We start from the raw sequence: 16,532 nt of genomic DNA, 5'->3' as shown, positions 1-16,532 counted from the left end.
CTCCTAAGGACAGTGTCCAGCAGTCTAGAGAGAAGCAAAGAAGTCATTCAGTTCCTCTACCTTCTCTATATCCTCTATCACCAGGGCACATGCCTCCTTCAACAGCGGGCCCACATTGCTTCTAGCATTAGTTTTATCTTCAATGTATTTGAAGAAGCTCTTCTTGTTGTCCTTGATCTCCCTTGTAAGGTACAGCTACAAGGCTTTAGCTTTCCTAGTTGCCTCCCTACATCCTCTGACAGCAGTTTTACATTAATCCCAAGTGGTCATCCCTTCCTTCTATGATCGATATACTCCCTTTTACAATCTGAGTTTATCCAACAGTCTTTAGCACTCCCTTCCCAAATATCATTACTTATATTCCCTGGAACTTCACACCAGCCACAAAAATCCAAATTTAATTCTTATTTTCCCAAAGAGTAACAACTGTGAGTTTCACCTTTGGGCCTCCAAGATTTCTGAAGAAGATGAAATGGAAAATACCAACACGTAAGAGCTCCAGCTAAAAGCAAAAGCAGTTAACATCAATCAGTTAGAAAGTTCTCATGTTGCATGTGGGCTTGCAAGGCTACCATGGAATATTTAAAACTTTTGCAATGCAAAAACATCAGCTGTTAATTGCTATTTTTTTAGTACCAAACAAGTACCACAGACTGGCTGCAAAGGAAGAACATCTCAAGTTCTAATGTGTCTCCAGTGACTGGCTTTGAATTCTTGGCAAATCATTTCACCTTTCATCATATTTAAAACAGAGATTAAAATATCCACTCTGCAATATCTATGAATTCTGTAAGAATGTTTTCACCAACTACTGTTTAATAATTTGAACTATGGAAAGCTAACCAGAACAAAATATACCTATTTATTGTAACATTGAAAACAAGAAGTAACTGAAAATGATGGACTTAAAGAAAAATCATCCATAATAGTCAGACTTTGTAAAATGAGACGCAGAGTTTAAAAGTGCTCTGAGATCTGCAATGCAGATAAAAAATCAAGTATTCTTTGCTTATTTCATCTGAGGACTGTGAAGAAAAAACAAAGTAACAGATACTTTGTAACGCTGCATAAATTTTTCCTCAACTGTGTGGTTTCTTAAATAAAATGGACACATTTATTTCATTTTCTTGTGGATGTTGATGAAATTCTGATGATTATAATATGAAAATCGAAAGCACAATCATTTCTACTGTATATATTTCCACTGATGCCCCTGAGCTCTCTGTCTCCCTGTTGAAAATGGCCATATAATCTTATCCTCCAGGTTAGAGAATGAGTATCTACAAGTTTAATAACATATATCACTGTATTAATTTTGACTGTCATTTTAAAATATTATATACCTGGTGAATTTCTTTATCACTTTTCTCAGATATTTGTATCCTAATAAGCTATGTTATAGCAACCCAGAAAACTATATCTTTTCTGCTTATAAGAGTTTTATGTTTGGATCTAAGACAGCTTCATAAGAAGTTAAGTAAAAGAATAGTAATCAGTACAAAATAACATGAGAGAACACCAGCCTGGTCTGAGTGAATTGGGCAGTCTCTCCCCAGCAGAAATGATGAACAATTTAGGTGCCAACTGTGGCATTTAAAATAGCATTTTCCCCTTCTGAAAATCAAGGCTTTAAAAAACACTAGGAGACACAGCAGGAAAAAATGGTGAGCATTCTATATAAATCATTATTTACACACGAAGAAAATGGAGATCTGTGCAAAGTTTTAAATTAACTCAAACATAAGAATAGGAAATATTTTTCTAGAGAGATGACAGCAAAACCCACCCATCATACTTCAAAATCCTAGAACTCAAAGATTTCAGAGTTCACCACTGGCTACTGGACAAAGGATAATTTTAGCATGATGACACTTTTCATTCTTAAAAATTCATCTAGATATATGTATATTTTAAAAGCCACAAAGAATTGCTCAGATGAGACGTCACCCTTCTTAGACAGAAATCTTGATTTCAGCTTGCTAATCCAAATTTTGAAGATGTGATGTCCATTCAAGTGTGGCTACACATTGAGGATTAATCTAAAAATTTCATACCCATGTTCACAGTGATGAACTCACAAGCAATCTCCTTGAGCTGATTAACAATGAAATTGCAACTATAGCTCCCTTCTGACATTAACTCTTTCCCCTTTATTTGCACTGAAGGCAGAATGTAATAGTCTTCTACATGCTGCTAAATTACCTATGAGATACTTTCAAACAAAGAGAAGTTTTTTAGGAGTATGATTAATTTCCTGTAATTCTAGACACTGCAAAGAAGCCATTTGCAGCTGTGTGGGCTTTAAGCTGCCTCTATACCTAGCAGAAAAACAGGCTTGTTTAGACATCCCAGAACAGCCTTACTGGTTCTGACTGAAGGTCAGATTCCTTTCTCCAAATGTAGCTATAAGTGGATGCTTAGGGAAGAACACAAGTGCAGGAGATACATAAGCTTTCTCCCAGTCTACATATTCATCTCAGAGGATTTCCTCAATGAGGTGAGGTTTCTCTGGTATGGTAAACCTCTGTGTATTTAATAGTCTTAGCGGCTAAAATATCACCTTATTGGCCTTATGTACCAGGGACATCTGCACAAGATGGAGTTTCAAGAGGATGAAGATAGAGCCTTGCAATATTTAAGTTCTCTGTGGTGTTCTTTGAGGGTTTTAGGGAGGACAAACCAATCCACAGATCGCCTAGCAAGTTTTTACATCAGTGCTATTTAGAGTCATGAAATCCAGCTCCTGTAGCACATTAATGGAGTTGAGATACCACAGAGCATTCACACATTTAGGGATATGTTTCTTATTTGTTTTTTTCTCAGCTATGGGAATGTGCATTTGAAATATTTGCATCTAAAACCAGTCTTTTTGTCTAACATGTTTATGCACATAAGATAGCATTACTCGGTAGAGTGTACCACTGCAGTGCATGAGTCTTCTCACACAAGTAAAGATATATACAGAGTGAAGTGGTTGAATAGTTCAGGTCCTACTGGCTTACATAAACTGTACTAACGTTTTCCATTATCTTTTTCTTATACAGAAAGCTTCCACACATTGACAGTTTAATGAGTAAGATGAATGCCTGGAAGGAAAAAAAAAATCACATAGTTCTTATTTTGTAACAGAATAAGAAAGCTGAACAATATAAAGCCAGAGCTTTACAGGTGAGCTTTGCATTTTGACTAGTTTTAGTGCTTAACTATTTTTTCATACATCAGACTACCACAATAAGATGTCCCTACCACTGGGCTAGAGGCCAAGGCAAATCAATTCCATGCATAACAAGAGTTTACTCAGAAAAGGTCAACCAAGTGATGCAGTTGGGAGACAAACAAGGAGGGATGAGCTGTCAGCTGAAACTTTACAATAGGTGATTTATGCAAGCTGAACCTCTGAATGTCTGTGTTCACATTCTAGTCCATGATAGGCCAAGACAGCATCTGTAAGTGTCAAGCATCCTACCACTTTCTCTTCTTCCACCCATCCACTGGGTTCTCAAATAGCTTTGAGCACATCTTTCAACATGCTAATAACAGAGGGTAGAAGGTCATCTTCTTTTTTTGCTTTTAGTAGATGCTAGTGATGTAAAGCAGTGCTGGCAGTTATGATTTTATACAAAAGGACCTTAAGACACACAGAGTTTACAATTATACCTTCACAAAGAAATGGATGGATCCCAGTCTCACCTTGGTCTTACTATATGGTGAACATGTCTCTGAGCATGGCTCAGGGATATTCCTCCAAAAGAAGCATGGAAACACCTATTATGTCAAAAGCAGGGAAAAAAAGGCTGCATCTACTGCATAGCAACAAGAGCACATCTAGAAGCTCATTCCTAAACTGGAGAGCCAACTCTGTTGTGGGGTCATAAGATCTTGAGCATTTTACTGAAATCAGAAATGCCAACAAAGATTCCCTTTCTAGCCTCTCTCTCCCATTTCCTAACAACAGCTATTATCCAGCACTATATATTTTAGACATCCTCTTGAACCACTCATCCTTCCAAATAGTGCGGTTTGTAGTATCACTATTGTTATGTGGGTTTACTCTCTAGATTGGACACATTAATTCACTCCTTGAAGGGCTCATCAACCCACACAGAGAAATGTTGATTTAAAGGACAGGAGGTGTTTTCATTTAATACCAGATTTACTGATGTGATTCCATGCGAACAGAAAAGACACTCCATCTGTTTAGTAGAACTTGACAAAATGAGACATTCTACTGAATATATTTTTATCTGCCAAGTGTACAAAAATTATATCTAATTTAGAAACCACATTGGTAAATTGTATTATACCAACTGTATAAATTCAAAGATTCAAGACTATTTGATGAAGTGTGGCATTGTAATGGTCATTTCCAAGAGTGCTGAGAACATATCAGGCAGAAATGACAGATGCAGATTAAGGAGTGCCACTCTTCTGAAATATAAAAAAAGGCTCAATGGCATGTTCCCACTGTAACACGTTTTTGTTTATGAGCAACCTCTGTCTTTTTTACACTCCCCTAAAATTTTACACTGCTACCTTTTCCCTTTCCTTACTCTTCACAGCATCCCAGACTGGCAGCATGGAAATACCATGGCAACGCCAGCAGGTTGATTGCTGTATGTTTCTAATGTGTAACAGGATCATGGGATCTGCCCTGGCTTCATACCATCAGCAATCCTGCTCTCCAGTCCTCCCTCTGACCCACATACCCAGCATCTTCATGACTGCACTCAGATATGCTACAGATTTTCAGTCTTTTCAGAGCTGAGACGCTGTTTCGATGACAGTGTTCAGAGGGTTGCTATCTTCCTGTACAGTGTAAACTCTGAGGAAAGTGATTACTGAAATTAAGGGAGTTGTTATTTCATCCTAAATCACAAGCATTGCTTCTGGTTGTCAGTCCCTCTTCTAAGACAAGATAGCTGCATTTGGTAGTTTCCTGAGGTTCTGCAAAAGCACCCATTCATGGGATCAAACCACTAGAGCAACTTCTCACTGATAATTTTTTCACACGCAGAATCACAACAGATGGCCAGACTAGAAACAATAGCTACTCATGTGAAAGAGTAGCCTCCCCAAAAAAACCCTAAAAATCTCTGTGTGCATCTCATTACTACAATAGCTGAGCAGTTTATAGCCTCAATTACACAGCTTAAGGGGTTTTTTTCTGTAAATTTTGGAAGAACTGGTCAGTCTTTGGACACCTAGGGTAAACTTGGGAACAATTAGGTATGTTTATGTATCTCATCCATAAATCATTTACAAAAAAAAAACCCCAAAACAAAACAAAAAAACCCAAACCCCTCAAAGACCCCAAACTATCATAAATCTTTTCTTTCTGAGCAAATATACAAAGTTGATGTGGTTCTTAAGGACACAGTTTAGTAGTGGACTTGGTAGGGTTAGGTTAATGGTTGGAATCAACGACTTTAAGAGTCTTTTCCAACCTAAACTATTTTATGTCTCTAAATAATCTTTTCTAGTGGAATACAGAACTTGTTGGACTGTTCACACAGTTTATTAATATGTGAGAGATTTTCAATATCCTCAGCTTGGAACTACACCAGACTTAAGAAATGCAGGTATTTAAATTATAACGACCAGTGACAGTAATACAAATTGTGCAACAACATACAACACTGTCAGCTTTATTTTGGGAAGCACAAGCAAGCAGTGCTAGACTGCATGGTATGTGATTTAAGGCAGTGGAAAAGTAAACCAACATCATATGTCTCTTTAAAGTGTTATTGCAACATCTGAAAATAGGAAGCACTAGGAAGATTGCTTGTGTCTGGCTTGAGCTTTGATTGTGCAAAGGCTGATGCAAAAGGTTAACTTTCTGCCTTTGAGCAGTAACTGGCTTGAATGGATGTGATGAAAGCACATTCCTCAGTGCCTCACACCACAGGCAGCTGCAGAAGCAGTGTAGGTAGCTGCAGCCAGCAAGCTGACACCAAGAGAGTGCAGAGCGTATGTTAAAATGAATAGTTCATCCAAGTATCATTATAAATGGAAGTGCACACTGATGTGACCGGCTGGGAAAATCAGAAGGGAAACAGTGAGAACTGCTGCCATACCATTACTGTGGAGGGATATTTAGAAATGTAATGAGGCCAAATCTTTTGTTTCCAAGAAACAAGAGTGCAATGTACAAAAATAAATAACCCCTGGAGCAGTGAATGCCTCATCTTTGCAGATCTGGATAGAAAGCAAGTTATCAAATATGCTTGTCTGCCACAAAACTTTCATCTACGAAAAGAATGGTTGATTGAAATAGACTATGAAAATTATCAGTCAGCCAAGCAAAATCTACAGCCCACATGTACTCAGCAGCAGGGGTGGTAAGGCAAAACACTCCTGATTTTGTTGGCGGCTGAAGCATCTGTGATTAAACCACTAACCAGAGAAGATTTCACACATGCATTTGCGCTATAAATGTGGACTTAACTCCGATCTTTTAGACTGCACGCTACAGGGATTTCAATTTGCAGATTTCTATGAATGTGTGTGTCTATATAGGGACATCTAGATGGAGCTGAACATCTAGCTCAACTCATCTAGTTAATCTAGTGCACTCAGTAGAGATCTAAGGAAGGGTTCAGATGGCCACACACAGGCATCTAATGTCACTAGTGCTCTGAGATATCCCTCTAGCTAGCATCAGCTATTCTAGAGGGAACAAGTTCTTTATAGATTCTGTGTCATATCAGTCAGCCCTGCAGGTCCTGGTTACCATAAAGCATCTTAAAGGGCACTGGATAGTGATGTGAGTGCAACTAAATCACATTCCACTGACAATAATGGGAGCTCGGACTTACATGTAAACACAAACATTCATATGTACAATCTGTGAAATGAGTCTCACCCTATAAATCCATGTGACCTCAAGTAACCTTATAAATCCATGAGACCTCCTAAGCACTTTTAATTTAAACAATTAGCTTTTGCTCTGAAGCTCCAGATTCAGTCTCACCTGCCTGGTTCACACAGGTGACCTCCATATGTGCATTGAGCAGAAATGACTCAATCAAGCCTGTATTAACAGCAAATCTGGACAGTGTTATTCTGACCAGCACACAAAGCCATACTGAAACACCTGCAAGCCCATAGTGGTCATACCTGTCTGATCTGCAGAGGTTCATGACCCATAGAAGTCCCAGTCAGATATGAAGTGGAAACTCCTGTTTACCAAGTTTTGAACTGAACAACCAAACACTGAATATCTTCTCACAAACAGGCCATACATGGGATCACTGCCCTTACAACAGGAATGACGACCGCCTTGAGAAAAGACCTGTGCTGCATCTGGGTTAGAAATGAACACAGTACAAATAATCTGGATGAAAAATAAAATCTTCTAATCACAGCTGAGAGAACCCTTTCCAGTAAAGCAGCATATATAAATTCTGCATAAAGAAACCTAAGAAGCTCATGTTTTGTTTAATTAAAGCTCCAAGAATATATGAATAATTACAAAAATGAAATTGTTCACAGAATCTGCAAGACCTATTATCTCACAATAGCAACAAAACCTGGTTTAGAGAAAATTGTCCTTGTGCCATGTTCACAGAAGTGGATCTGTATGGAGACAACATCAAAACAAAAAATGATGGAAATAAAAGCATTGTTATGAATGGCCAGCTTCAAGGTAGCAGAAACATTGTGCAAACATAGCATGAAGCCTTCAAACTCGTATAAAAATGATGGGGAATAATTTTCTGAAAAAAGAAACTTGACAGTTTTTAACATTTGAAAGGAAGCTTTATAATTTTTACAATTTTTGTTCATGAGCATTTAAAGTTAAGAGTAATGTCATATAAACTAGTGATAAAATCAAGCTATGTATTTAATTGGTTCACAAAATAATGTTTTCAAATTTTCACCTCAACAAAAAATGCACATTTTAGGATACTAGTTTTTCCCAATTTATGCAGATTTGTCACAACTACACAAAGACACAAGCACATCCATATACTCCTCCATAAACGTACTTTTCATAGTGGGAAACAGAACCAGGTCCATGACACTGAAGCCATATTCAAAGGTCTGAATTAACTCTTTTGTATGTGTTGTTTTGTTTTGGCTTTGGGGTTTTTTTTTTAGTCCTGAAAGAAACACTTTTGCATCTCAATCTCATTAATTTAGGCTTGAATAACAAAGATCATGCAGCAAACACACAACTATCAGCTACTATCTTTCAATACACTGAACAAGGAACCTGCAAAGACTAAGGGGTACACCTGCTCCCTCTACTAAGGTGCTTTTAATGTTATCTAGTATACTTGTGAAGAGTTTCCTCTAAAAAGCGATAGTACCTTATTCCATAGCATTTGAGCATTAGGCTATCTGTAGCTTGTTTATGTGAGACTTCTAGGCAAGAAGATGTCTTTGGTAGCTCAACACTGATAGCCATATTAAGAAGTCATCTGAAATGTGACAGTGGCCAAAGAGGAAATCTGATTCATGCTTCAAAATGGCATGAGATTTCATACACTCTTCACCCAAATGAACCTTGTTCTGACTAGTTGTGACTGACCACTAAAACCCTACTATGCAAGAAAGCTCAGAGGAGATAGGCAGGGGTGAAGTGCCCATGAAGTTGAGGTGAGAATGTATAGTGTGATTGACTACAGCTATTGCAAAGAAGCTCACTTTATTTCAACACAAAGGGGACAGAGGGTGCCCTTTGTGTTAGATAAACAGCTATCAACAATTGATTGGTTCAAGTGATGGCGTAAATATTTTTCTCAAGTTCTTACCTACTCTAGGTGTCCTGGTAGCCTGGTCTGGCAGGGGGATTGGACTAGATGGTCTTTTGAGGTCCCTTCCAACCCTTAAGATTCTGTGATTTAGAAGAGTGTGAGTGTCTCCCTGAGTCAGCCAGACCAACATGGGGGGAATTTATAGATGGCTCAGACCAACAGAGAATATTAAAACCTAATAAACTAACAAACAATTTTGAAGAATGCAAAGGTCTTGATCTGGCTTCAACCTACATTTTCCTCTCCAGTGACTGAGAATGCAGTGTCATGATGGTGAGCATATTATAGAGAACAGTAACGAGAATGGGAAAGTCAAAGGATGTGAAGAGAAGCCTGAAAAAAACCCATGGAATATCAGTGTGAACTGAGGATCCACTTCCTCTAAGTTCCCATAAAAATTCAAGCTATAACTCAGTGCATGTATCATACAGATATATAGAACTACAGTCATCTGGTCATCCTGGGGTATTACTGTAATTCTATCCAAGCCATATCAGGTGTTTTATAACACCAAAAGCATCTTCAGCTGAGTCACTGTAGAAAAATCATGCCACTTCAACCAGTTACTCTTATATATGAAAGCAAAGTAATAATCAAATAAAATTCTTCTTCAGGTTCACAAATACAAACATGCATTGCCATCGAGCTCAAAAGCTGCACCCAAGCAATCATGGGTTATCCAGGGATTTTTCAAGGAAAAAAATACTCAAAAAGAGAGTGAGTTATATTGCCTTCCAACTCTGAAAAAGTATTGCTTGGTTTATATCACTTCAGACTGAATTTACAGCATCATTCACTCAGTAATTCAGTGAAATTACACATAGATGAAATTCTCAAAAGCATCTCGTGCCATCTGTTCAGGATACTTAGTGTGAACATATTTGGGGGGTGAAGTTAGTAATTATAGAGGGAAGAAATTAACATATTGGACTAATTAACAGCATCTTCTGGAAAAGAGACAGAGAAGACAACCAATTACAAAACTTTAGTATTTGCTGTTCTCTCAGCCATAAATAAAGATTGTTCAATATGTCTCTACTCAGGTGGTTTTTGTTGAGTTTTTTTTCCCTTCCAAAATATGGTATCTGCAGAGTGTCAAAGAATGTGAGCCAGAGAAAAGTTTTAGACATTACAGTCTCTGTGGTCTGGTTCTCCACATCCACGCTGCTGAAAGGAGCACACAAATATTGCAATGTGAAACATCCTTATTGTTATGTGTATTCAAATTGAAGGATTCACCAGCTTACCTAATTTTGGACATCAAAAAATTGAGTAGATTTAGTCCCAGGAACTTCCTATCCTTGGATCCCTTTAAAGAAAAAAGTGTTTCATTTCTGCTCCATTTTAGATTCTTGGATAAGGATGAAATCAGACCTGGGATTTACCAACTAGAACTTTACTAACTGTGAAGAGAAGCTCACTACACTACAGACTTCCATTTTTAACAAGAAGACACATAGCTGAATAATTCAGACCATGGAAGACAAAAAAAACATGTAGTGTTTAGAAGTACTATCCTAACGATCCACCACATGGGGGAAAAAAAAAATACATCAGCCCACGCTAAGCAAAAAGTGAACTTGCACCCCTCATACGTCCCAAAGTTCCCTTCAAGCTCATGCCTGAGTCTGGATTTATGTCCAACTGATATGAACATAAAGCAGCTTTGGGGTTTACTATACATATATGTCCATGCTCAAAGCAGAGTACAAGTTCACAGGGTTTTGAAGTGTGCTGCAGAAAGGACTTTGGTCACAAGCACCATGGAACTAGAAAAGCTACATGTTGGATTGTCTCTGTGTAACAATCCAGTTTTGTTCATTTCAGAGCAGTGCTTTATCTTTTCTGGTCAGTGATATCTTACAATTATAATGCAACAGAAGAAAGCTTTCTATGTCTTCTCTCTTCCTTTTTCCTTTCAAAAGGCTATTATAGTTGTTGCACTCATCCTGAGAAGATGTCTTGTTTTCATGCATTGTTTAAAAAGACCACAAAATTATTTTTTGTCAACAATTGAGAAGTAAATTGTTTGCCAGCTGCTAAGACAGCCTGCTGTAAAATTTGGGGTTTTTTTTCAATGGGAGCTCTGGACAAGGGAAAACACATTATGAATTAATGCCAAGTTTTACAGTAACATTTACAAAATATTCAAAAGTCAAAAGAAACCCTGAAAGAAAAGGTCCAAAATTATGGAAAGTTTTCAGAACCTCATCTATCTTTCCTTGTTTCCAGCTACAGAATAAATGGAATAGATGGTCATTAAAATTTATACAAGCAAATACACCACATGAAGCAGAGTTGTTCCCTGGAACACAATGGCACAAGTTGCTGAACTCAGGTCAACAGACCCATTTATATGCAAATAACAAGGCATTTGAGGCAACATAACTTTCAGACTTCAGTCTGATCAGCTTATCTAGATCAGCTTATTGGACTTAAGGAACTGATACAGTCAAAGTAAAACACAATTGGTCTGAAATACTGTACTGAAAGATTTTTTTTTCTTCCTGTAGCCTCATTTTCTTCAAAATTTCTCAGAGCTGAAGAACTGTCTGAATGATAATATCTACATCATTAGAAGATATTTTAAACTTCTCCCTCCATGAAGATTTACCATGGGGAAAGAGAAGTGAAGGGAAAAGAAATAAATTTCTATTTTCCCCAGTAGCATCACTCATTGTAGCCCATTCCTCACCCAGTCATGAAACAGAGAGTGGAAGTGTGCGTCTCCCACTTCTGAAACAAAGCCGGATCCAGTTTCACATCTCTTACAAGTATCATTTTTGCACTTGTGCATTTTAATCAAGAATTAAGCACAGGAGTTATTGCTTTGTCATGCTTTCGAAAACTTGTATGAGGAAAGTAAAAGCCCCATATTCTCCTCTCTCCTTCCTGCTGTCTGTCCCTAGCCTCCAGAGAGGATGTGATATTTCCTTTACTCCACTGCTACTACCTCTAAGTGCCCCTGCTTCTCTGTCAGAAAAATCTTCTGTCCTAAACTAAAACTTAGAGTCAGGTTTTGGAAACTTGATGGTGGGATCAGGAAACAGAAAATAGTACAATCTTTTAGTTAAATGTGTACTGTGTTCTGATTTGAAGAATTGGTATTTTTCATAACTCCTCCACTGATATGGTTGAAAGGATCTAAGGTTCATCCCTAGCTTATATGTCTGGTCAGAGCACTCCTGTTTCTACAGTGAATGCCACACAAGGGCTGGATTTCACCAGATCATCCACCTATCTTCACCTGCCCAGTCTGCATGTCCAATGTTGCATTTGGAAGAATGCAGACAGCCTTTAGCAATGAGTCTGGACTAGTCAGGATACAGATATTTGAGCTGTACTAACCTTCATTTATCCTACCAGTTGTTGAGTACAGTAAGTTTAACAATTCAGTTATTAAAAAGGGATGTTGTTATCAGTTCACCTGAAGCTCTTTCCATGTGTTTAAAACTGAGTTTTCTTTCCATGTCACACCACTGTACATTCTTGCCAATGAAACCCCAAGGCTGGAGGCACTATGTTTATCTCAGCAGGAAAAGATGTTCCTAGAGCAAGGACACTTTGAAAACAGATCCTACAGTAACAGGCAGCGAACAAGAAATGGAGAAATAAATACCTGTGACATTGGTGCGGGCTGACAAAGCTTCACAGTGCTTTTCCAGCAGAACAGACAAGGGCAGGTTCACAGAAGATTCACAGTGGAGAACTATCTAGATGAACCGACAGAAACAAAATAAACCAACTGTAAAACAGCAGCAGAGAATAGATTTTCTCATTCATGACTAAAATAATCCCCACCACTTTCATAGCACTTCCCATTCATAATTGAGTCAGATACAGACATCCTCTCATGACAGAGAAGATTTACAATTATGCTTGCTTAGCTCCATGACATCTGGTGGCATTCATAAACCACCTATTCTGGACTTCTTCTTTTGGGACCTAGTCAATAACATTAAGGACACAATTCATCTCACCTAAAAGTTGATGCCTAAAGTATAGAAGATCAACCACATCCCATTAAAGATAATGTGTGGAATTTTTCCAACTAACTTTTACTGATTACATGGATGCTAATGATTCTTATACATTCAAGAGAGACAGCAATTGACAAAGGACAATTCAGAGGAAAGTGACTTGAGGAAAGTGACTGTATAAGAAATACAGGCATCCCTGTAAGGTGATCCTTTGCTCTTTGTAGCCAGTAAAATTCAGAGTGCTGAGCCCTCCACCAAAGGCAAATGCTAGTGACAAAGAGAGCAGTCATATCGACACGGGCAACCAAGATGCAGGTTCAGTACAGGATAATAGTACATTCCAAAATAAATTTTAGGAAATGTATAGAGTTGAATCCAAGGGATATGTTGTTATTTTCACACCAAAAAAATGAAATCATTTACAAGCGCCCACTGCAGACAGAGGAGAGAAGCCCATGAAACTGTACATCTCAATATACAGTTGAGTTGGGATACTGCCCGGAGTAAGAGAAGACGTTGAAAAGCTCTTTAACAAAAGCAGAACTAAACAAGGTGAGAAAGTTCAGGAGAAAATAAATCACAGAAACGTCCATTTTCAAACTATGAAACAAAATCTTTCTGTTTTTTTCTGAGGGGATGTAAAGCTATGGTAACAAACAAAATGCTTTTCCTTTTCTATTTAGCAGAATGACTCTAACATAATACAGGCAGCTTTTACTCAGGGAAATGACCATACTCCTTGAATGTTGAAGTTACATTGTAGTGCTTTAAGATGTGTTAGGTGATTGCAGGACCCATTTTTTGTTGTTGAATTCTTTGTCACTTAATAAGAAGTGGAGAAAAAGATCACGACAATAGAACTCATCAGCAATGTTGGTCTCTAAAGAACAATTGTTCTTTGTACAATACTATTTCTATCTATTTATCATTTTGCTTTTATTTTACAAAATAGGAATTCTTGAAATACAAACAAAAGCCTTTCCCAGACTTCATTATTTTCAAATAAACACCATGAAGCTGCTGTCAAACCTCAGGAAGACTCAAACTCCTGTATCCCACAGCAAAGCCTCCAGGGTACTGACCAGGCATAGTGAGGTCAAGAAGATAGAGAAAGGCAATGGCTCTGTTCTGTGGCCAGGGTAGATGCCATCTTACAGGCCACAGAACTCTAGTGGAGCCTGCCAGAAAGCAGACTCTCTAAGTGGTCATGTCCCAAGTCAGACCCAGTCAGGTTAGCAGACCTAGCAGAGGTATTTCTTCTAACCCTCTGCCCCTCTGCTGTCTCACAGTCCAAAGTACTGTCTCACTTCAAAGAAGAAACTTGAGACATCTCCATGTACTGTAAATACACTGCATGTTCAGCTGTCCACTTCGTAAGATGATGGGAAGGAACAGACAGAAGTCAAGTTTAGCACAGCATGGGTAGGAACAAGAAAGGTTAGATGTCACATATGCTTTAAGGTTAACTTAGGTTCATTTGGCTACAGGGAAAAGTGCCTTCCACATACTATGTTACTTTTGCTTTCATTTTCTCTCCACTAACCACAGTGATTAGGTTTCTTGTGTGTAATACTTTTTAAAAGTTGTACTTAAAGCAGGCAAACTCCAAAAGTCTAAAAGCATCTCTTAAAAATAAAAAAGAAACATTTAAGTAATGTAGAATTTTAAAGACAAATAATTGGGTCTGTGACTCTGTATGCATATTGAAATATTATTTGCTTTGAGTAACTAATGTACTACTTAAACTGCATTTCTTTTACGACAGTGACTATTCCACAACCTGATCCCACCAAATCAGTTCTATGTTGTCTTGCATATTTACTTGAAACATGTACAGAAATGTCTACCTTAATTTCTCTGAGCCACTGTGGACATTTATAAACAAAAAAGTTGTTAGACCTTTACTCTAGCCATGGGTACTGCTCTTCACTAACCCCTGATAGGAATTAATCCCTGTCAGAGGGCATGTAAGCCTCTGTCAAAGGAACTCCCCATAAAGTTACCTCTAGATATGAGAAGGGCAGAGAAAATGGCAACAAGATAAGGAAGAGTGACATTGCTGTGTTCACAGAACCACAGAATGGTAGGGGTGGGAATGGACCTTTAGAGATCATCTAGTCCAATCCCCTGCTCAAACAGGTCCACCTAGATCAGGTCACACAGGAACACGTCCAGGTGGGTTTTGAAAACCTCCAAAGAAGGAGACTTCACACTCTCCCTGGGCAGCCTGTGCCAGGGCTCCCTCACCTGAACAGTGAAATAGTTCTTTCTTATGTTTAAATAGAACTTCTTGCATTCCAGCTTATGTCCATTATTCCCTGTCACTAGGTACAACAGAAAATAGTGATTCCTCAACCTGCTGACATCTACCATTTATATACTTATAAATGAGATCCCCCCTCAGTCTCCTCCTGACTAAACAGACCCAGTTATTGCAGCCTTTCCTCATAAGGAAGATGCTCCAGTCCCCTGATCATCTTATTGGCCCTGCGCTGGACTCTTTCCAGCAGTTCACTGTCCTTTTTCAGCTGGGGAGCTCAGAACTGGACACAGGACTCCAGATGAGGCTTCAGGAGGGCAGAATAGAGGGAGAAGAAAACCTCCTTTGACTTGCTGGCCACACTCTTCTTCACGGAATCACAGAATCTTAAGGGTTTGAAAGGGACCTTGAAAGATCATCCAGTCCAACCCCCGTGCCAAAGCAGGCCACCTAGAATGGGTCACACAGGAACTCGTCCAGGTGGGTTTTGAATGTCCCCAGAGAAGGAGACTCCACAACCCATCTGGGCAGCCTGTTCCAGTGCTATGTCACCCTCACAATGAAGAAATTCTTACTTGTATTTCTTTGGAAACTCTTATGTTCTAGCTTATACTCATTGCCCCTTTTCCTATCATTGGACATCATTGAGAAGAGTCTGGCTCCATCCTCCTGACATATTTGTAGACATTAATGAGATCATCCCTCAGTCTCCGCTCCTCCAGGCTAAAGAGCCCCAGCTCCCCCAGCCTTTCATCATAAGGGAGACGGTCAACTCCATCATCTTTGTGGCTCTGCTTGGGATGAATATAAGACTGTTGCTAGAGGATGCAGGGAGGCAACTAGGAAAGCTAAAGCCTTGTTCAAGTTGTACCTTACAAGGGAAGTCAAGGACAACAAGAAGAGCTTCTTCAAAGACATTCCAAATAAAACTAATACTAGAAGCAATGTAGGCCCACTGTTGAAGGAAGCAAGTGCCCTGGTAACAGAGGATACAGAGAAGGCAGAGTTACTGAATGCCTTCTTTGCTTCTCTCTAGACTGCTGGAGACTGTCCTTAGGAGCCCCAGACTCCAGAGGCAGTCATGTTAAAGGAGGATTTTTTTTTGGTTGATGAGGACCAGGTTAAGGATCAGTTGAGCAATCTGGATGTACATGAATCCATGTGTCCCAGTGGGATGCACCTGTGGGTGCTGAGGGAGCTGGTGGAAGTCATTGCTAAACCACTCTCCATCATCTTCTGTAAGTTGTGGAGAACAGGAGAAGTGCCTGAGGACTGGAGGAGAGCAAATGTCACTCCAGTCTTCAAAAAGGGTAAGAAGTAGGAGCTGGGTAACTACAGACCGGTCAGCCTCACCTCCATCACTGGAAAGCTGATGGAATGACTTATCTTGGGCACTGTCTCCAGGCATTTAAAGGACAAGAGGGTCATTAGGAGTAGTCAACATGGCTTTACCAAGGGGAAGTCATGTTTGATCAGCCTGATAGACCTTTATGAAGACATAACTAGGTGGATAGATGGTGGTAGTGCAGTGGA

General features: G+C 39.0%; 1 protein-coding gene across 1 annotated transcript in view; it reads right to left on the bottom strand.

Moving 5' to 3' along the window:
* Positions 1–16,532, bottom strand: part of CRHR2 (corticotropin releasing hormone receptor 2) — a 163,070-nt gene that overhangs the window by 132,170 nt on the left and 14,368 nt on the right. Inside the window, exon 2 of the mRNA XM_061996499.1 lies at positions 12,379–12,472. Within this exon, the coding sequence (XP_061852483.1) occupies positions 12,379–12,472 (94 nt within the window). The remainder of the gene's footprint in view (positions 1–12,378; positions 12,473–16,532) is intronic.

The sequence above is a fragment of the Colius striatus genome, chromosome 5 (assembly GCF_028858725.1).
Source record: "Colius striatus isolate bColStr4 chromosome 5, bColStr4.1.hap1, whole genome shotgun sequence".
In the NCBI taxonomy this organism is placed as follows: domain Eukaryota; kingdom Metazoa; phylum Chordata; class Aves; order Coliiformes; family Coliidae; genus Colius; species Colius striatus.
Note: the sequence above shows the minus strand (reverse complement) of the source record. Positions and strands in the feature narration are given on the sequence as shown.